Source organism: Asparagus officinalis, chromosome 2, assembly GCF_001876935.1.
Source record: "Asparagus officinalis chromosome 2, Aspof.V1, whole genome shotgun sequence".
NCBI lineage: Eukaryota > Viridiplantae > Streptophyta > Magnoliopsida > Asparagales > Asparagaceae > Asparagus > Asparagus officinalis.
The window spans coordinates 24,353,216-24,376,844 of NC_033795.1; the positions used below are offsets into that span (position 1 = coordinate 24,353,216).

The window sequence follows — 23,629 nt, forward strand, 5'->3', positions numbered from 1 at the left end:
CTCTTTGACGTATGCCATAAATGACTCCGCATTTTGGTTACCCTATAAGGTTGCTACTATCTATACAACCCCAACGAATTCTCTCAAGCGTACTGTTTTAGCAAAACAGTCGATACTAATATTATAGGATGATAACTATTTCATACCAAGAATGATGTCAAAATTCGACACCCACAAAACGACCATGTCAAAGATGGACTCAAACTCATCTATATTGATGACACATCTCCTACATACACTCTCTAATAGGGACACCTCCCCTAAAGGAGTAGAAACTAATAACAGAACATCTAGGGGATGAGTAACTAACTGAAGCCTATACATGAAGGCATGAGATATGAAAGAATACGAAGTTCCTGAATCAAACAAGATTCGAGCTGGATAAGAAATTACTATGAAAACTCTGTTCGCACTATGATCACGTGGTGCGACTACATAAACTCTGCTGGTGACCAGTGCCTGCTGCGCTGCTGGCGGTGAAACACATGGGTCCATCTGACACTGATGAATACTCTGAATAGTGTAATTATGGCCTATTGGCTCCTAAATCCTCGGAAACACCGGTAGTACATCTATCCTCCGATGCTGGCCGTAACCGCGGCCCTAAGACTATTAACCCTGACCTCTGTCATGCTGGTCTCCTGCTGGTGTACTGCGATAATCCTTCGCTCTATGTTTGATCTTGTTACAATTGTATCATGTATCCCGAATCCTGCGCTGCTACGTCGCTATCGAATCATGTTGTACTATCTTCTTATAACTAATGGACACAGTAAATGACATCGCAAACATATATACATATATATATAACGTATCATAATAAGTACTCAAAGCATATAGTATTCACGCAAATACTTTAAATCAACATAAAATAAACTTCATAAAAAAAATCAAAATTTTGAGATATACGCACATATCGTCCTCAATCATTCTAGAAATTCCTAGCGGACTCTATACATGAATCTTAGGAAACTCTATCCTAGCTTCAAAATTTGACACAGGAATGATCCTAAGGATACTGAAACTAGAGCTCTGATACCAACTGTGACGCCCCAGGGTCCGGTGATGATGAAATTAATGGTATTACCTCTTCAATAGGCATGACTGGTACAATTGGTGGTGCAACTCTAGAAAATGATACTGCTGATGAAAACGGATGTGCCTCTCGCTCCTCGAGTATTACAAAATCTTACTACAAATAGTGCTATAAGGTCGATCAGATACTGTGGAGCCTACTGTGGCTCAGGCTCTGCTTGCCTAGCTCTCCGGGTATGAGTTTTATCTCGACCGCATCCTCGTCCCAACTCTAGTGGAAACAACAAATAGGTGAAGGTACAAACAGGCAAATAATAAAAGTAGTACAAAATCAGATATGTACATAAGAAGTATATCAACAAATGAGCCCAACTAAAATAGAATGAAGATATCTTTGAGTCAGAAATACATTTCAACACAATGAGTCAAATGAAATCTCACTAAAGCACTCAACCTCTACAAAAATGAATACAACTCTAAAATCTGAATAATGAACATAACTATATAGTGGAGCTTCAACTACTAAAACTGTGCGACGACGACTATGCTAGAACTCCGTCATCCTGTGGTTCTCCGAAACTCTGATCTGCCTGAAAGATATAATTTTAAAAAAAATAACAAGAGCGTCAGAGCGCTACAGCAAGATTACCTACATCCGCCCCCAGGGGAAGGGCTGCTAGATGGAGTGGAGGCTCTATCTATTAAGCATAGTCTACCTATCCTATATCATTTTTTCCGTATCTAATAGAATTAATATTTAGACACCTACAAGACGAGACGTAGTACGTCGAGCGAAATAATCCAAACAAGGAAACCCCCATATATATACTATATGTCTCAAATTGTAGATCCATAAATACTAATTCTAACTCTATGAATAAAAACAACACTCAAAAGAAATACTCCAAGCCTCAACTATATAGAACCAATGTTACAATCTCGAACTACTTCTCAAGTAGTTGGCGCAATTATAAGAGAATATTGTTCAACTCAAAAATCATCATAGGCCATATCATGTATGCCACAAACCAAAGAATGTACCCTACTCATGGGTAATCTAACATGGGAGTAACTATAATTGATAATACATATATGTGTGCGTCTCTTTATGCAATAGCGATACTCTTGTAATATTCTTACTCAATCGTTCTGTGGCAATAGGTTTTATCTCCATATCCTGGATACATGGAATGACGATGATTTTGTAATTTCATACTCAATCGCCCTGCGAAAATAGGTTTTATTATGTCCCTATTCTGGATACATGTAATAACAATACTATTGTAATACTCTTACTTAATCATTCTGTGGTAAATAGGTTTCATCTCCCTATTTTTGGATACGTATAGAACATCATTATTCATATTTGTTTATCAATTTAACTTGTGTCGAAAGTGTGTCAATCTAACACAATCTAGCATACATGCACCAATCTCGGTGTGCGTGTCCACATCTGAAGTTCACCATCATCCCAGGTGTTTAACAATCACTAATATCATAGTCTATCATCATAAGATCGACAAATTCGTTCGACAACCAAAAACAAACTCAAATATACATGCACACCCGAAACAGACTGGCGGTCGACCGCGACGAGCTCCAGAGACTACCCAGGTCTCTGTCCTGCACGCGGTCGACCGTGGCGGTCGACCGTGGACCCTGTTTCTAGATTCTCATGCTCTTTGTGTATGTCGTGTTCACGTCGTGTTTCCTCAATATAAACATGTCTAAAACTTCATAAAATTTATATGCAAATATGCCACAGCAGATGTGAACATCTGGAAACAACTCAACAATTATAAACATAATTTTATGCATTAGATTTGTATTCAAAACCTTAAAACATGCATGAAGGTTCAAAACAACAAATCAAACCTCTTTCTTTAGATTAACCAAAATTTTCAATCTAAAGAATGAACTTTTAACATATTAAACATAAGCATGATTGCCAAACAACTTAGGAAAGGTAATCATTCATTAAATCATATTTTAACACTTAGGTATCACAAACCTAGGGTTTTCTCATCTTTAATCCACATGCAAACTCAATTAAAAAAAATCAAATTAAGGTTTAGACATGATTAGCACATGATTAACAAGATAAAAACGAATTTAAAAGTAACCCTAATGATCATGATCATATTTCTATTATAAACAGCAAGAAAAATATGTCGATCTAACATTTGTTTAAGATCTAACAATAAAAATCTAATCTTTTGCACATTAGATTAAGATCTAAGCATGTAAACACAAATTAAACTTCTAAGCTAGTTATTTAACTATAGGGATGAGTTTGGATGTAAGTGATCTTGCCTTAATCTTATGTACAAGCCTCTGAAACAATCAGTAAGCAAACTATGAGCATGAACAACCTGTTCTCCCTCGCTACACGTCGATGATCTCGCCCTCGTGCCGGTGTTTTGCTTCACAAAGCTCTCCAAACTCATAAGAAAAAGGTTTAGGGTTTTTGAGGGGAGAGGGTGGCTGATAGGGTTCATAGATATAATAAAAGAAAAGAATTTTCATGAAAAACACAAGTATTTATAGAGGCAAACCCGAAACAAAACTGTTTGACCCGAACCAGGAAACCTAGTCTGACTAGGAAAATAATCTTCGGTATTTTGGTCGTAGCTTTCTCATCCGACCTCGGAATGAGGTGATCTAAGATTTGTTAGAAATCTGTTGAAGATACCTACAACTTTTATCTTTTACACTTTTCCAAATTCTGAATGTATCAGTGTGTAAAATATAAAAACTCTCAAGTAGTCTTTATTCCCAGATTTTCACTCTTTTGGCATTTGTGCATGTTTTGTGCATTTGCACTCATATTTTCATAAATATACATTAATTTAATCTCAAATCAATTCTTATCATACTAAAACATCAAAATATGTTATTTTTTTACCATATAACATATTTATCATTATTTATCATAAAATATTCAAATTTACGGGGTTTTACAAATCATTAAACTTATAGCTCCTAGATCGTTCAGGGTAACCAATAAAGTAGGTGCTTACCGTTTTGGAGTCTAATTTCTTTTCACTTAGCCTATAAGGCATTGCCTCAACTGGACATCCCTAAACATATAAGTGTTTTAAACTAGGCTTTTGACCATTCTAAAGCTCAGAAGGTGTTTTAGCAACTACTTTACTCGGTACTCTGTTCAGAATATAAGTTACTGTCTTTAATGCTTCTTCCCAGAGTGACTCAGGTAAAGAATAATGAGCAATCATACTTCTTACCATATCCTTAAGAGTCCTATTTTGTCTTTCAGCTACACAATTCAAGCTAGGTGACCCTGTTATGGTGTACTGTTGGACAATACCACATTCATCTAGGTATTTACCAAATGGTCTTGAACGTTGTTTACCTAAACCATTATTTCTGCCGTAGTACTCACCACCACGATCAGATCTAATGGTTTTAATTCTTTTGTTAAGTCGATTCTCAACTTCAGTTTTAAAAGCTTTGAACATGTCCAAAGACTCAGATTTTTCATGAATGAGATATAAGTACCTATAACGTGAGTAATTGTCTATGAATAATATAAAATATTATTAACCATTCCAAGATGTTGTAGGGAATTACCCACAAATATCTGTATGTATCAATTCTAAGACTTTTGAACATCAGCGACGAAACTTTCCTGGCGTTTGTCATCGGTGGTAAAGAAAACCGCGATATTGAAGACGGTGATGACGAGTTGTGCGCCAACCCCTTTAAGTTTACATATTGTTGTAATATTTTTGAAATCGATGACTTGAGATTAAAGTAGAGTATGTAAATTTATATATTGTTTTTATTTTACTATAATAAGTTTATTGTTATGCTTATGAGTTTGTGGTGAAGGAAGGTTACATGTTGGTTTTAAAGGTTACGAGTTGATTGTAAAGTTTATGAGTTAGTTGCCAATGATATATGTTGATTGTGAATGTTACGAGATTATTGTGAAGGTCACATGTTGGTTGTCAAGGTTATGCGTTGATTGTGAAGAATTAAAGTTGATTGTGAAGGTTATGCGTTGGTTGTAAATGTTATGCGTCGGTTGTCAAGGTTACGAGTTGGTTGTGAATGATACATATTTTTTGTGAAGGTTACACATTTGTTGTGAAGGTTACAAGTTGGTTGTGAAAGTTATAGATTTGTTGTGAAGGTTTTGAGTCATGAATGTTACGAGTTGGTTGTGAACCTCGGCGAAGAGTTAATTGTGATTGTTGTTAACTAATCTTTACAACCAACGCGTAACCTTTACAACCAACTTGTAACCTTCACAACTAACGTGTATCCTTCATAACAAACTCGTAACCTTAACAACCAATGTATAACCTTCACAACCAACATGTAAACTTCACAACCAACTCGTATCCTTCATAACCAACTTGTAACCTTTCATAACCTACTCGTAATCTTCACAACCAACACGTACCTAGACAACTAACTCGTAATCTTTAGAACCAACTCGTAACCTTCAAAAACACACACATAACATTCCTTTACAGCCAACTTGTAAACGTCACAACCAACTCATAACATTCACAACAAAATCGTAACAGTCACAACCAACTCTTAACCTTCACAATCAATGCGTAAGCTTCACAACCAACACGTAACCTTCACAATCAACGAGTATCCTTCACAACCAATGTGTAGCCTTCATAACTAACTCGTAACCTTCACAACCAACGCGTAACCTTAATAACTAACATGTAACCTTCACACCCAACTCGTAACCTGTTCATAACTAATTCGTAGCCTTCACAACTAATACGTGCCCTTGGCAACTAACCCGTAAATTTCATAACCAACTCGTAACCTTCAAAACCAACACATTACCTTCCTTCACCACAAACTCATAAGCTTAACAACAAACTTATGATAGTGAAATAACAACAATAGATAAATTTACATACTCTACTTTAATCTCAAGTCATCAATTTTAAAAAAATTATAACAATATGTAAACTTAAGGGGATTGGTCACGCAACTTGTCATCACCATCTTCAAGATCACAGTTTTCTTTGCCGCCGATGACGAATGTCAGGAAAGTTTCACCGCCGATGTCGACAGGAAAAATTTGGAGGGAACTAGAATTTTTACCTCCAAAACCCATTTCAAATCATCACAGTAACATCATGAGAGAGAGAGAGAGAGAGAGAGAGAGAGAGAGAGAGAGAGAGAGAGAGAGAGAGAGATTGTATTATGATCTTCACATATTTTAAACTCTTGGGTTTTGTATTTTGGGGGCATAGGGAACTATGGCTTTGCTTTTAGGGGTTTTGAGAGCATTAAAATAGTCTTTGGGGGTGGGCAGAATACTTGTAAGGAAGTTGGGAGCTAGAAGCAATTTTCCCATAATTCTTTAAGATGATATAACATTGAGACAAATCATTAGTGTATAAGTGGACTGGTAAAATGGTAAGGTAAACAATGCGTACGAAAGACAACACCAAGAGAGAAAATATGTATTATGTTAGTTGTGTCAGAGGTAATTACAGTGGCTACATTATTGAATTTGACCAAAAGATTTGGCATGAACTTGAAAGGGAAATTTCACAAAATTATTATAAACAATTGGGGATTCTGCAAAAGAAATATTATTTGTATAATATAAAAATATTACCCTAAGTTCTCAGCATAAGTTTAGAATTAGTGGCAAAGATGTTTGATGTTGTATTAGAGCAACCAAGTTTTGATATACATACTATGAATTTAAAGTAGGTTTAAAAGAATGGTACAACTACGTGAGTTTGAGTTTCTTTTTTAGGTCAATGAAAAGTACTTTATTTTATTTCCCATATGTGAAAGTTATGTGCATCTATTACTCAGTATATCGCCTCAGTTAACCAATTACACAAAACAAAACTTTTAAGAACAAAGCTACTAACTTTTCACCCAGTCCGAGTACTTATTATCTATAAAACTGTTTAGTGTAAGAATTGCAGTTTTGCTAGCTCTGATCAAGATAACTTCCTCTCGAGCTTTATGCATGAAAATTCTCAGTTTTCTCTCTTGCCAAACAAAATAAACAGTGATAGAAAGAACCAATCTCTTGACCTGCTGTTTGAAACCATTTCCCTCAAGTTTTGGGAAATAAATTAATGTGAACTAGAATATACCATTTTAGCAACAAATTCCTATCACAATATTTCCAATCAAAACCAATTATGGAGTTCCAAACTGAACTAGAATATATGCAAGCAAAGAATAAGTGTCAATGGCACTCTTCATGTTGATGGGTACATAGCACACAATTTACATATGTAGGAATACCAAGCTGGTTAAGCCTATGTCTAGTGAGAAGTTTATTTTGGATAGCAATATCCATGAGATAAATGAGTGTTTCGGGAAGCTCAATGAACCCCAAATAGTGTCAAACCAAACATGAGAAATCAAACTAGTATAAAGTTTTGCATAAAGCTTCTGGAAGTATAATCCTATCATTAACACAACATTCAAGAATGGCAGAAGAGAGAGTAGTTGGAATTACCAAAAGTAACTAATTGCATAGTCCCTCGTCTTAAGAAGCTCCTTCCAAATCCAAGAATCTCCCAGTTTGCTTTGAACTCCCCAAATATTTTGATACCTTAGATAGTATTCATGCGCCCACTTGATCCAAAAAGTAGATGCTTTTTCTGATAAATAAACCATAAGAAATTGATAGCAGTAACCACATTCCATTGTTGAGCAGAAAAAATAGCTAATTCTCAATGCTCCTTTCCAAGCAATCAAGTGTATTTTTGTTGCTTCATCATTTTTTTCTCATAAAACGCCTCTACAAAGGGCATCAATTTTAGCTAACACATTAGTTGGTAGAATGTAATTACTGGTCCAAAAGATTTGTATGCACAAGATCACACTCTTAATTAGCTGCATTCTGCTAGCATAAGAACGAGTTCTAGTCTTCATCCAACTATGAAATTGATTTGTGATCTTAGTAATCATAGGATTACAGTCAATATAAGAAGCCTCTTGCAAATTATAGCCATTCCCAAGTTATACTATTGGTAGTTGACCTTCAATAAACCCTAAAGCACTAAGTATAGCAGTTTTGGTTATAGAATCAGTGCCACCAAAAAAGACAGAACTCTTTGCATTATTTGCTTGAAGACCTGATACAAAGCTAAAAGCCTATGAAACAACTATAGAGTTTTTGAACTGCAGAGATGTCACCTCTATAGAATAATCAGAGGTCATAGTGTATTTTAGCAGGCGATTTCTGCTCTACTAAACTGCGCCTCTGTCGAGATCAAAATTAGAAAAAAGAAGAAAAACAGTGAGAAGAAGATCCTTAATATTGGTCTTCGAGCTTCAAATTCAAGTTTAGTATATCTTGCTGATCAATCTGATACTAGATTTGCTGAGGAAGATGATGTAGTTTGCTTCTCAAGTGTAATGGGATCTACTGGACCCAAAGGTGAGAAGAAGAAGAAATTAATGGTGGGAATTCTTGATTCAATAAATTCTCTAGCTAAAGATCAGTTTGTTGGGGTTTAGGTTCGTCACTTGAGTAAGTCTTCTCTTTCTCTAAGTGAAGCGAGTAGTTCTGCTAGGGTTTCTTAGGCTGATGAGCTTGATTTGGATATTTCCCTTAATTCTCCATTGCCTTAGCATCTAGCTTCAAAATCGGCATGTGATCTTGGATCTGATCCATTGATTTCTGAATCGAACATTGATATTGCTATTGTTCCATTAAGTTTGGAACCTATAGCAATTTCAAATGTTGAGAAATCAAGAACAAAGAAAACAAGTTTTTCTCCCCTTATAAAAACCACTAATGTTGCTCATGATTTGTTTCAAGACGTGAATACAACAAAAAGTTGGGTGAGTTCTTTGCTAATAATTGGAAGCCTGGTTGTGGATTGGATTTGAATTATATTTCATCCAAAGCTGAAGATTTGGTTACTTTTGATGATGAGGAATGGAATGAAGGAGCTTCCATCTGGAAATTTTCTTTTGTTGGCCAAGTATCTAAATGTTAAATTCAAGGCCATAAAAATTTTTGTTTAAAAAGTTTGGGCTAATTTGCCAACTCCTGAAGTTTGTCTTCTCAAATCTGGTTTGTTTCTTTTTAAATTTAAGAATAAGGAAAATGAATGAAATTCTTATAAATGGACCATGGTTCTTTAGCTCTAGGCCTTTATTATTGAAGCTATGGTCTATAGGGGAGGAATTTGATAAGGTAAATGAGTGTATATACCCTGTGTGGATTCAGTTACCAGCCCTAAGATTAAATCTATGGAATGCAAAAGGTATAAGTAAAATTGCTAGTGTCATTGGCCGCCCTATAGCCATTGATAAACTTACAACAAATAGACAAGGATTGGCATATGCTAGAGTCCTCATTGAGGTGAACATGCCTTCTCCTCTTCCTGATTAAAGTTTAATACAAGATCCTAATGGCAAAAAATTCAATCAGAAAGTGGTTTATGACCTGAAGCTAAAATGGTGTGATTATTGTAAGAATTTAGGTCATGATACGAAATATTGTATGAGACATCCTATAATTCAAAGATGGATTCCCAAACAAAACATAGCTGCAAATGCAAATCAAGTTGTTCTTGACAGTAACCCTGAAAACCATATTGTTCATTGCAGTAGCTCTGGAAATCTTAAAGTTCAATTGATGCATGATAATCTAAAATCTACTGGTTAGAGTTCTGTGCATATTGCAAAGGATGCAGAAACTGTGGTAAATATGAATATTAGGACGAATTCTGCTGAAAACTGTTCTGTGCATGCTGTGCATGTTCTGTGCATGCTGTGCATGTTCTGTTGGCTGATTCTGAAGATAATATTAACTTACAAGGAATCTGTTCATTCTAAAAACTCTTGGATGCAAGTGCAAAGAGGTAAAATTAAAAAGAGTTTCTTTCCTGTTAACTCATTTTCTTTTGGCTACCATGGTATGTGAACTTGATCCCTCTACAATGGATAGAGGACGGACTAACTGATGAATCTATCTTTTTGGAATGTTAGGGGATTGAACAAATCCCCTAAACAACATTTGGTAAAGAAGCATTTATTTCAAAATCATCTCTCTTTTCTTGCTCTCCTTGGAACAAAAATAAAGGATACTAACTTACTAGTTATAACAAAGAAGATAGCCATTACCTGGAAATGGATTTCTAATGTGTCAAACTCTGAAAAGGCTAGAATTTTGGTCTTATGGGATCCTAATATTCTGAACATTCAAGCTGTACATATCTCTTCTCAACATATTACATGTTCTGTCAAGTCAATAGATGGAAGAATGGACTGTATCATTTCATCAATCTATGGTTCCAACCAATTAGAATCCAGGAAGGAATTATGGTCTGATCTCTTTCAGATACATCAATCAATAGGGAATATACCATGGCTTCTCTGTGGAAATTTCAACACTATGATCAACAATAATGAAAATCTTGGAGGTACAATGCTTTCTGATACTGATACCAAGGATTTCAATTCATTTATTGAAGATTGTCATCTCTCTCATCTTAAAACTATGGGTTGTTTTTTCACTTGGAATAATAAACAAGACTCTGATACTAGGGTCTGGTGCAGGCTGGATAGAGCTCTAGTAAATGACTCATGGATTCAAATGTACAATTCAAGTCATGTTGAGTTTTTACTTCCAAACCCCACTGATCATTCTCCAACTTTGGTTTCCATTTATGAAGAGGCAATGCAAGGGAAAAATCCATTTAAGTTTTTTAAAATATGTGCAAAGCATACTAATTTTCTTCCTATAGTTTCATCTATATGGCATCACATGTTAAAGGATATAAAATGTTTTCAGTCTATGCCAAGCTCAAACTACTGAGGGGTGCTCTGAAAGATCTTAACAGGAAACACTTTTATAACATAAGTGAGCAAGTTTAAAGAAGACCCTATTAACCCTAACCTTGTCAGTTAATAAAAAGTTTGCTTATCTTCTTATAATAAACTCTTGGATTGTGAGCTGTCTTTCTATCAACAAAAAGCAAGAATTCAATAGAGTATTCAAGAGGATAGATGTACCAGTTTTTTGCACTCAGTTATCAAAGCTAATAGACACCAGAACAGAGTATTGGTCCTCTATAATAGCATGAGTGATAGAATCTCTGAGGGTGAGGAAATTGTTAATGAACTAACATCTTATTACAAGAATCTCATGGGCACTGCTATAACAACATCTATTCCTAGTAGCAATATTATTCAGAATGGTCTCTGTTTGAATAAAAATCATGTCAGGAGTTTATCTGCACCAGTTTCAAAGAAGGAAAATCAAAAGAGCTGTTTTCTCCAGGTCAGACAACAAGGCACCTGGTCCAGATGGCTATAGTGTTTCCTTCTACAAGTCTTCTTGGTCAGTTATTGCCAATGAAGTCACACAAGCTATTGAAGATTTTTTTTTTAAAATAGGAAAGTTATTGGGTACAATTAACTCTACCTCCATAAACAATGCCCCAGAACTCCCTCTGATTTCAGGCCAATATCCTGTTGCAATTGCCTTACAATTTTATTTCAACAATTCTTGCTAATAGAATCTAATCAGTTATGGGGTATCTCATTAATGAAGCTCAAAGTGCTTTTGTAAAAGGTAGGCAAATATCCTATAACATTCTGCTAGCGCATGAGCTTGTCAAAAACTATGGCAGGAAGCATATTTTACCTAGGGTCATGATTAACATTGACATTAGAAAGACCTTTGACACTATTAGTTGGAATTTCCTAAAGGAGATGCTTAAAGGTCTAGGTTTCCCTGGTGTGTTGATAAACAAGATTATGCCTTTCATATCTTCCCCGAAGTATTCCATCTCTCCTAATGGCTCCCTGCATGGGTACTTTAATGGTGAAAGGGGTCTAAGGCACGGAGATCCTCTTTCCCCTTATTTGTTTATATTGGGAATGGAGTACCTATCAAGGAGTCTTGATTTGTTGAAGCATGATAGAAATTTCAAATTCCATCCAAAATGTGGTGGGTTAAAGATTACTCATTTGATATTTACGGATGATCTATTGTTGTTTAGCAAAGGTGATCTTAACTCAATTTAGAAGCTCTATCAATGTGTTACAAATTTCAGTGAAACTTCTAGTCTTGAAGCTAATCCTAGCAAGTGTTCAATTTTCTATGGGAGAGTTGATGAGTCTGTTAAGGTTACCATCCATTACTACCTAGGATTCTCTGAGGGGATCATGCCTATCAAATACTTAGGTGTTCCTCTTATATGCAAAAGCCTATCTTTCTTAAATTGCACTCCTCTCTTCAGTAAAATCTCCAGTCAATTTCAAAGATGTTTGAAGCATAGAAACCTATCATATGCTGGTAGATTACAGATTATTAAGAGTGTTATCATTGGTATTCAAATTTATTGGACATCCATATATGTTTTACCAGTCAAAGTACTTCAAAAAGTTGATGAGCTATGCATGAACTTTCTTTGGGGTAAAACTGACCAAGTCTTCGAGACACCTCTGGTATCATTAGATAGAGTATGTATGGGGAAAATGTATGGAGACCTGAGAATTTTCTCTTCTACCATCTGGAATAATGCAGCTGCTTTGAAAACACTCTGGGATATACATTCTAATAAATAGCTACTATGGATTAAATGGATTCATGACACATATCTAAAACATAGAAATATATGGCAAGTGGATATAAAAGTTGGAGATTCTTGGATGTGGAAGTAGCTTTTAAAAGTTAGAAATAAAGCACTGGTTTTTTGCAGTCGAGTGGAAAATTTAAAGCAAGTAATTAGGTCATGTTGCATAAATTCTAAAATAAAACTCTCGAATTTATATTTTGCCCTATCCCCTACTACAATCAAGGTGTCATGGTATGACACAGTCTGGGAGAAATAAAACTATCCTAAGAATTCTTTTGTGTTATTGTTAGTTGTCCAAGACAGACTTGTTACTCAAGATAAATTGCTTAGGAGAGGGATTATTCAATTCAACCATTGCATTCTTTGTTCTGGTTCAGGTATTGAAAATCGAAGCCACTTATTCTTTGATTGCAACTTCTCAAAAGATGTTTGGAATTGTATTATGGATTGGCTTCACTTCAAATAGAAAACTTGTGATTGTAATCAGTTATTGAACTAGTATAGTTCTAGATTGAGGGGAAAATGTTTCAAATAAAGAGTTAAAAGAATGACATTATCCTCTACAATCTATAACATATGGATGGAGCGCAATGGGAGAATCTTCAAACAGAAATTCACAGATGTAGAAAAGCTGATCAAAAGCATTAAGGTGGATCTTATGACCATAATTCTTAATAGCACACTACCAGCAGGAAATAGGGAATGGATTCTCTCATTGTAAAATTCTGGTGATCCTTGTATTTGCGCTGATGTAGGTTGATAGCTAGGTGGTAGTTTCCTATACTTTGTTTTTGTTTTTTTATATAGTTAACTCAGTCACTGAGTATTTGATGTACATAAACTTTCATATTGGTGAATGAATAAAGTTTTTTCATTGACAAAAAAAGAGTTCATAGCAAATATGAGATAGATATATGCAACTTTAGCATTTGTGATGTCATTTAAAACTCTTGTCTAACCTGAGATTATTTAAACTCCTTGACAAATATTCTATTCCTAGTACAAGAGATAGGGGGATAGTGGGTCACCTTGTCTCATTCCCGTCTCTCCTCTAAAATAACCATGCAACCATTAAAAGATAGAGAATATTTAGGTGTAGAAATTCAAGCACAGATCCAATCTGTGTACTTTGCAGGAAAGCCAAGCTCCAAAAGCAATGATTTTATGAAACTCCAACTGATTATATCAAAGGCTATCCTAATTTCAATGTTGAGCATAACTCTAGGCGAGTGCAAATTTTAGTCCATAAAAAAGAACCCTCAACCCGTGGAGGGCAATATTAGAACATGGAGTTCAGATCCTCTAGAATCAGGGTTGTAGAGAATGCTTACAATTAGTTGTGTGAGTTAATATTATTAGTTTCTTTACGACTAATGATGTAGATGATCTCTAGCTAGAATATAAAAATATATCCCTCAAACTTCATCACAACTTCTAAATTTTGGTATAGTAGCAAGGACAAAGTTAAACTAGTTTTGTTAGATAAAAATATCAATTTTTTTTAATATTGTACCATGACAAATAAACGCTAATGAATATCAGTCATTAGGTGACACTATAAGAGTTCAACTACTATTGTACTACTAGACACAAAGAAATATGATCTATAATAACTCGTACTTTCTCCAATTTACATGAAACCAATTTACATGAAAAAATCTCACTTTTGTGTGTAGTAGTAGTACAGAAATAATCACTAGTACAAAAGAGGTCAGCCCCAACGGTTCAAACCGTTGGGGCAGATAGTGACCCCAACGGTTTGAACCGTTGGGGCTGAAAAATTACCCGTTGGGACAATTTGCGTTGGGGCAAAGTTTGCCCCAACGGTTGTTTTATCAGCACCAACGGTTCAAACCGTTGGTGCTGATATTTTTTAAATTTAAATTATTAAAATAAAAAAAACCATGCACCAACGGTTCCAACCGTTGGTGCAACATTCTGCACCAACGGTTGAAACCGTTGGTGTGCACATTATCAACCTGTTCATAGCAATATTAATCAACCTGTTCATAGCAATATTCCCATGCAATTATACAACCAAAAACATAAATGTCATAAAATGAATTCAAGATCCTAACACTACCATACGCAATTATAAGCCAAAACAAAGAATTTACTAAAATGAAAAGCGAGTAGTACTTTTTAAACTAATTAAATCACAAACATAAAGAATATCCAAAATACAATGTCTCAAATATCTAAAAAGTGCAAGTCACTGCTGACTTAATTGAAGAAAATCAACAAAAGCCTTGCGGACGTCGTCCTCGCCGTAACCCTCCTGCGTTAAGCCCCTTATCAAGCCCCCCAGTCGACTTGTAATATGATTTTGTGTTGAAATATCCTGAGGATAATGCTGAGCAGCAGAAGTAGAACCATGAGCATCTGGAGAAAGCTGAGCAGAAGCCGAACCCTGAGCACCAGCCGAACCCTGAGCACCAGGAGAAGGCTGAGTAGAAGGTGGATGAGCGGCATGATAATCAACCTGTAAAGTATAAGTAATGATATTTAGAGGGCACGTTCAGATGAATCTCACACAAATTTGTTATCCACATATGAAAACATGGTACTTATTTTTATAGCCCATTGCGGATTTCTATCAGAATTTAGCAGGTGCCACACTCTACTGAATGTTCCATTTACGCTACCCGTTATCTTTCGAATACTAGTTTGCTCGACATAATTGCGTTAACGTCTCCTCTTATTAATCTTGTACTCTTCCATGTACGCGTATGCCTCGACTAAAGCATTCCGTTGATTTTAGTCTTTAGTTTCAAGATAGAATCAAAAATCCAAGGCGTAAACACTAAAGTTGGCTAACAGTAACTGGAGTAATGGACTCCCATGTTTCTTCTATCTACAATCAATTTTGACTAAAATCTTGTAGTTAGTAGTATGCTTTCCTCTACGTCTGAATTGAAATAACTTTAGCTAGCTATTCCCTTTTACTGTGAAAATAAAGAATGTTGCAGAAAACTGAAGGTATATCAGCCTGTAAAATCATTGCCCTTCTATGGATTTGCGTATTAAACAAGGATGTTGGGATTTAGTACTTTTAAGGCCCACGTGATGCTAAGTTTCCGCTAAACTCAGGACTTATTAATTTACACGGATTGAATCATAGTTATGGATATAAAAGTCAGATATATTACATTATACTTTTAGGATCAGTTTCACTTCCCTTTTGAAGATAATTGTGAGTTTTATATATGATAAACTATCTTGCAATGTGAGAAATAAACTTCTGAAATCAGCTTCCTAAATTAAATACATTGTTATTATCATGTACTCTCGTCAAAATTTATTCCTTTTAATTTAATTAACCAACTGAATTGAAAATAAATTTATATTAAAGTAACCATATATACGTACAAGCTAGGTTAGTCGTTCCATCTTGGCCTTAAGCTCCGCCATCTCACGAAGCACATCAGGAGGAGTAGCGAAGGTCGGAGTGGAGGAAGTCTTCAAATAAAATCTAGTGACACCGTGACCCAAACCTCTCTCATAACCACCATGATGCCCTCCATGTACATCATCTAAGACTGTGGTCATTGCAGTAGATTTGGGTTCTCGATCGACCCCTAATGATTTGGCCTTTTCGATCACCCGAGCCTACACCACATAAAGTATTCAAATATTAAGTCAACAATATTATTATAAGCATATTCAAGAAAAAAATTTCAATTAGTCAAAAGCATAACACTTACACAATACTCTTGAGTTTGGGTGTCGGGATATGTACATGAATATGTATCAGCTCCTGGATCGACTAAAGTCGCATGGGTACCTAAATACTCCTTTAATGCACGTGAACTGCCACCCGATTCTTCGATCCGAGCTCTCTGTAATTCACCAAAACATAAATTTGTATAAGATATCATATCATAAATTAATAAATGCATTTTTAAAACTCTTAAGATTAATTTTACCACTCTCTCTTTTGCCCGAACCATACTCCTCGAGCCACCCGTATAGGTTGCTCGACCTCGCTTCTTTGACTCCCGATTATCTTTATTTCTTTTTGCCTCCGCTTGGACAAAAATGTAAGATTTAGATTGTGATCCAAAAATAAGCACATGCCAATCATTGAATTATTTGTTAACCATATACCTGCTTCCTATTAGAAGAAAATAACTTGCAGAGGTCGTCCCACCATCTTTTATCGATCCCTTCGAACACCTCTGTCTTGAAAAGATCATATCTTTTCTCTTGGGGAGTCTCCAGCCAGAGTTCCTAACACTCCTTCTTTACCTGATTTCGATTGCCTCGGACTCTCTCCTGCATCTTTATCTTCACGCCTCGATGTATAGCAGGAATATTAAGAGGACAATAAGGATCTACAGGCAAAAACTCATAATCTTTCTGCATATTTAACAAAAAAATACATTAAACACTTTACGTGAATATTGAATAAGATCTTGCTAGTTTTGCAATGACAGAAATAGATTAAAATTGTATTCAAACCTTGGCTTGGAGAAAAAACTTATCAAACGAACGCTCATGATCCGGGCCCCAGTTCTTATAAAGTGGGAAGTCCATGTATTAGCGGCTCTTTTGCCCCACATACTGTCCAAATCTCTCAGCATTAGGGCCCGTAACACGGAAGTACTCATCAAAGTGCAAGGGGAATGCTGGTTCATTCTTCTCAGGATCGGGCATTAATCGATTGGCTTTATTTGAAGATCGAACCTTCTTGGACGTCTGTGGCAAACCTGCATCAAAGTTTTGAAGTTGTATAATGCATGTTATAAAGTTGTGCGTAGGATGGAGAAATTGGAGAGCTCAATTGGTTACAGAAAGCTCTTTGTGTTGTGATTCAGATATGTAGCTAAAGAAAAAACCTGTTGTGATTTTGCATATTTATGATCATGAAAGTAGGTAATTACTGATGAGATGTCTGGCTAAAGAAAAAACCTGTTGTTCAACTTTAATAGATCTTTTGTCTCCTAATATTTTCGGACCTCAAACGAATACAGTCAGGTTTCATCACTGTGTTTTCATCTTATTTTTCTTGTGGAATGTTGGCACTAAATATTCAAAAGAGCTTATATTTTCCAATCCAGGGCAGAGTCACTTAAGTTGTGCATTTCGTGCTCTGGTATGGTTTATTTAATAATATACTATTATAACTTTGCCTTTCTTTAAATTTCTCGTTTGCTAGAACAAGAGCTCTCTGACCTTCAGTTGGGAGGATTAAGATAGAAGGAAATAGGAATCATATGTTAATTTCACAAGTTGTGAGGCAACATCAAAGGGGACTTTTTCTGTAAAATCGGCATACGATGTGTCTCTCCCAATGAAAATTTATGATGCTCCTTGATCATATTATATTAAACATATTCGAGTATATTAAACATATTCAAGTCATAAATCTGTTCAAGGACCAAAAATCTCAGGTTTTATACTGAGAAGGAGTATATTAAACATATTCGAGTCATTAAACATATTCTCAGTCGTTTAGCAGCACGATTAGGATGATAGTTTCTCAAGTGTAGAGGACGAGCTATTGATGTGGATGCAGAGGCATCCCCTCCAACTAGACAATAAAAGAATATTATGTAAGTATTGTTTAATAAAATAATATGCAATATAATATCAATACATTAAATGATACTAACCCGTCGAGTGTCCAGATGGTATAGAGTGCGTAGGGATGGTCTGCAAATCAGCCTCGCCCACATCTGATAAATGTGTAATCATATCAAGAAATCAATAATAGTGCAAAATAAAATCAAAATTAAAATTTACAAACCTGTAAGGGGGGTCTGTAAATGATCATCGGCCATGGATGTAGATGCTATAATACTAGGGGTAGATGCTGGAAAGCTAGGGATAGATGCAGACTGACGAGCGCCCTCTAGCTCCTTCCGACGCTCCCTTGCCTGTTGTGAAAGCTTATTAGGTGGCACCCGTCTAGTCCTAGACTTTGATGGCCCTCTACCAGACATCGTCTTCATCATCAGAATCTGTCTCAGCATTGTCCTCTATGTCAACATCCACAAATTGTGGGACATCGTAAGTATTCCTAGGCTTCCATCGGCAAACAACACTCCATCCAGGATGTTTCAAACACTTTGAGTAGTATACTTGAAATGCTTGTTCCGGGAATATATACGGTTCATCTTCAAACTCAAAAAGATTAGTGTTTACACTAGTCAATCCATATTCATCTTTCCAAGTCCCATATGTTTCTCTCCACTTTCCATGTCCAGTTCTTGTATGATACCAAACACACTTGAATAAATAAATTAGTTTTGCTCTTCCGGGATAGCGAATACCGAGTATTCTATCTAAATACCCATAGTAAATTATTCCTTCAGTGCCAATAGCCGCAATTCCACTATTCTGGGTGGTCCGAGATTCTTCTCTCTCCTTGATTTCAAACTTGTACCCGCTTACACCAAATCCATTGTAGTATGCAACCTCTCGGCTCGGATATTCAGATAGACATCTCAAATCCTTATCCAATGTTAATTCTACATTTGGATCTTGGACCTGACAAAACAGTTTGTGTGGTAATTATATAAAGATACAAGTTTAGATTAAGATAATGACACATAAATATTGACAAAGAAAATCTTACATAATTTATAAACCAGCTACAAAAATTATCATGATGATGTTTTTCCAATCGTTCAACATTCCAATTAGGATGCTCTTCACGTAATTCATCCTTGTGAATTCTGTTCTCAACATGAATTGTTATAACATTAACATCATATTATTTTATATATACATACATACTAGTATTCATCCCGTGCTAAGCACGGTATCTTTACCCATTATTTTTGTGCGTAATCTTAAACATACTTGATATGAGCATTGAGAATATTTGATGTCTTATATGAAATCAATGGTAAATGCATTTTTTTTTGTTCATTTCTATAAGCTAGACTAAGATCAACAAAATACACAAATAGAGAACATTTATACAGTTAATATGAATCCAGTTCTTGTATGATACCAAACACACTTGAATAAATAAATTAGTTTTGCTCTTCCGGGATAGCGAATACCGAGTATTCTATCTAAATACCCATAGTAAATTATTCCTTCAGTGCCAATAGCCGCAATTCCACTATTCTGGGTGGTCCGAGATTCTTCTCTCTCCTTGATTTCAAACTTGTACCCGCTTACACCAAATCCATTGTAGTATGCAACCTCTCGGCTCGGATATTCAGATAGACATCTCAAATCCTTATCCAATGTTAATTCTACATTTGGATCTTGGACCTGACAAAACAGTTTGTGTGGTAATTATATAAAGATACAAGTTTAGATTAAGATAATGACACATAAATATTGACAAAGAAAATCTTACATAATTTATAAACCAGCTACAAAATTATCATGATGATGTTTTTCCAATCGTTCAACATTCCAATTAGGATGCTCTTCACGTAATTCATCCTTGTGAATTCTGTTCTCAACATGAATTGTTATAACATTAACATCATATTATTTTATATATACATACATATAACAATTAATATAAAACATACTTACTCTCTAACTTCCTCGAGGCATATGCTATTGAGGAGGATAAAGCTATGTATATCATTAATAAATGTGAGTCCCATTTTTGTGTAAGTTGGTTTGCCATATTTTCCGTCATGAATACTCACAGGTCTATTGAGCTTTGTCTCTATATTTTCGTCCAAATAACGGGAACAAAATGTTGTTACTTCCTCCAAGAGATAACCTTCCATAATAGAACCCTCTGGCCGATTTCTATTTCGTATATAATTTTTTAGAGTCAAAAGGTACCTACAAAAACTCACATTAAATTACTAAACACAATAATGTAGAAGATAAAAATTATATCTATTGCATCAAATGGAAATTTAAAGTTACCTTTCTATAGGATACATCCACCTATATTGTACCGGTCCTGCAAGTCTAGCCTCTTTTGCAAGATGAACAATCAAGTGGATTATGATATCAAAGAACGACGGTGGAAAAATCCTCTCAAGCTTGCACAATATCAAAGGTATCGCTTTCTCTAGCTTTTCTAGCTCCTTGTCATCGACATTTTTAGCACACAATTCTCTAAAGAAGGTGCAAAGTTCATTGATCACTAAACCAACGGAATCTGGAAGAGAAGTCCTTAGGGATAGTGGGAGAAGGTGTTGCATAATAACATGGTGATCATGACTCTTCAACCCATCGATCTTGCCTTTCACAGTCTTTATCTTCTTATTAAATGATCCTGAAAAGCCTGTGGGAACCTTCAGCTCATGTAATACCTCTAAAAACATTTTTTTTCTGATTTTGACATATGATACACGACATTGGGGAGTACAAATTTGCCCGGATTACCAGCTTTAGGTACAGGATGCAATTCTTTTCTAATGTTGAAGTGCTGCAAATCTCTCCGAGCTTGGAGGTTGTCATTTGATTTTCCATCTTTACAAAGAAGCAAGTTAAGTATGTGCTCAGATACTCCCTTCTCAATGTGCATCACGTCCAGATTGTGACGCACGGTATTTGTCTCCCAATAGGGCAATTCAAAGAAAATACTTTTTTTGTTCTATCCTTGTGGTCTTTCCTGTCTTTCCTTTACTTTTCCGAAAGTTATATTTCCGTAAACATTCCACTGAGCAAGTATGTCCTTTCCGGATAGGGGGACTGGAGCTGTTCTATGCTCTGTAGTACCATCAAAGTGAACAGCATCATACCTATAAGGATGATCTTCTTCCAACATACGTCGATGACCGCAATAACAGATTTTTTTGCTAAAGGGCAACCATGTCGATGATGTATCGGCATGGCAGTAAGGACATGCTTTATAACCGTGTACAGAATAACCTGATAGCATTCCATATGCAGGAAAGTCATTAATTGTCCACATTAAGGCCGCACGCATTGTGAATGTCTCCCCTTTGTCTGCATCATATGTCTCTACACCATCAACGAATAAAGACTGTAACTCATCGATGAGAGGTCGAAGGTAGACGTCGATATTGTTGCCCGGTGAACTCGGCCCATCAATAAGAAGAGGCATCAGAAAGTATGATTGATCCATCGCTAACCACGGTGAAAGATTATATATCATCATTATAACAGGCCATGTACTGTGCGGATTGCCATTAAAACTAAAAGGGCAAAAACCATCGCTAGCTAATCCAAGCCTAATATTACGGGGATCTTGACTAAATATTGTGTGCAACTTGTCGAAATCCTTCCATGCTGGCGAATCTCTTGGATGACTCATTTTACCATGTTCACTTGGAATAGCACGGTCATGCCAAGTCATTGCCACCGCTGTCTTCTTACACCTGTAGAGCCTCTGCAGCCTCTGTGTCACAGGAAAGTATCGTACCACCTTGACTGGTATGTCATTCTTGTTAGCATGTGCTTTCTTCTTATATCTAGAAACTCCACAGTTAGGGCACTCTTTCAGTTTAGAATTTTCTTTCCAGAACAGTACACAATCATTAGGACATGCATGAATCTTCTCACAATTCAAACCCAGATCTGACATTATCCTTTTAGCTTCATACCAGCTCTGAGGCACATTGTTCCCCAGAGGCATAGAATCTTTCAGGAATTTTAGAAGCATCGTAAATGACTTGTTGCTCCATTTATTTAGGCATTCAATCTGGAAAAGTTGAACGAACCATGATAGTGTGGAATATTTTGCATTCTCATAAATTGGTCTTTTGGCATCTTTCATGTACTTCTCATACTCATCTACATGTTCTTGTCCGGAAGGATGATCATCTTCAGCAAGATTGGAGTCACCAAAAGCAACTTCTATCATTTCCTCCATCTCCTCTTCTGGAAATAAATTTTCTTCATTGTCTTCTTCTTCATTATCGGCAATATTAGGAGCTACGATTTCTCCGTGATATACCCAAATTGTATAATCCTTAATAAAACCATGCTTAACAATGTGAAGTTCTACATCTTCCTCCTTACGATGCAGCCTATTCCCACAATGACTGCACGGACAAAGAATCATCCCATATTGGATCCTATCGTGTTCACGCACAAAATTTATGAAAGAGGCAACTCCTTCAATGAATTCAGGCTTTGTGCGTTTTTCACGATTCACATACATCCAATCCTTAACTCTGATATAGTCACGTGCCATACCAACCTAAATTAGTCAAAGTTAGCGATAAAATTTCTTAGAAAGTAAATTCAGCACATTAAAAATGTGACACGATCAAAATAAAGATAAACAAGTTTCAAAAAAGTAAATTGTACAATTTAGCTTAGCAAGACTTTGCAAAGCACAAAGACCAGGTTAATTTAATTTACAATGGATTGCAACCGGTAAATATCATTCATAAAATGCAATACCAATTCATAATGACTAAATTTAGCTTAATATCAACTCTTGACATCACATCACAAAATTATAATTCAATGTAAAAAAGATCCTTAAGCAGAGTACCATGTCAATTATGAACAACCATGCAGATACATAAATAGAAGGTTGTGGCATCAATTTTTTGAGAAGAAAAAATATAAAACTGACAATTCTTCACACTACAACTAAGTAATAAGCATACTAAGTAGAGATGTCCTTGTTTAGCTCAAGAAACATGAAGAATGTCAGATAGGGATATGCAAAGTTCTTGGAATAGAAATTTACAATAATATATATCTAAAATAATAAACATAAAAGATGTCCCATGGACTGAGAGTTACTGTCCATGGGAAATGCAAAGTTCTATTAAATTGAAGCAATAAAAAAAGAGATTCAAAAAAAAACAATGGATAAACTAAAGACCTTTTGTTGAAAAAACAGTGGATAAAAAAAGTGTTACTGTCTTTTTAATTTTTCAAGCTTTGGGAAGAAAACACAGTGAGCCAAACCAATCACAGGTTAAACATGAAACAAGAATCAAATTTCCAAATTCCCCAAATTGTTGCTCTCATGAAACAACTCTTAGGTTAAACATGACCTGAAAGAATCAGTCAACATTAAACAAAGATGAAACAAAAATATTTCACCTCAGCAAGAACTGCAAGTTCAAATTGACATCACCACATGCACAAGAGGTCACAAA

At 35.6% G+C, this 23,629-nt stretch overlaps 1 protein-coding gene across 1 annotated transcript; it reads right to left on the minus strand.

The window, feature by feature from the left end:
• LOC109830953 lies at positions 21,139-22,704 on the minus strand. Its single transcript, XM_020398303.1, has one exon. It carries the CDS (start codon positions 22,702-22,704, stop codon positions 21,139-21,141), a length of 1,566 nt encoding a protein of 521 aa, XP_020253892.1.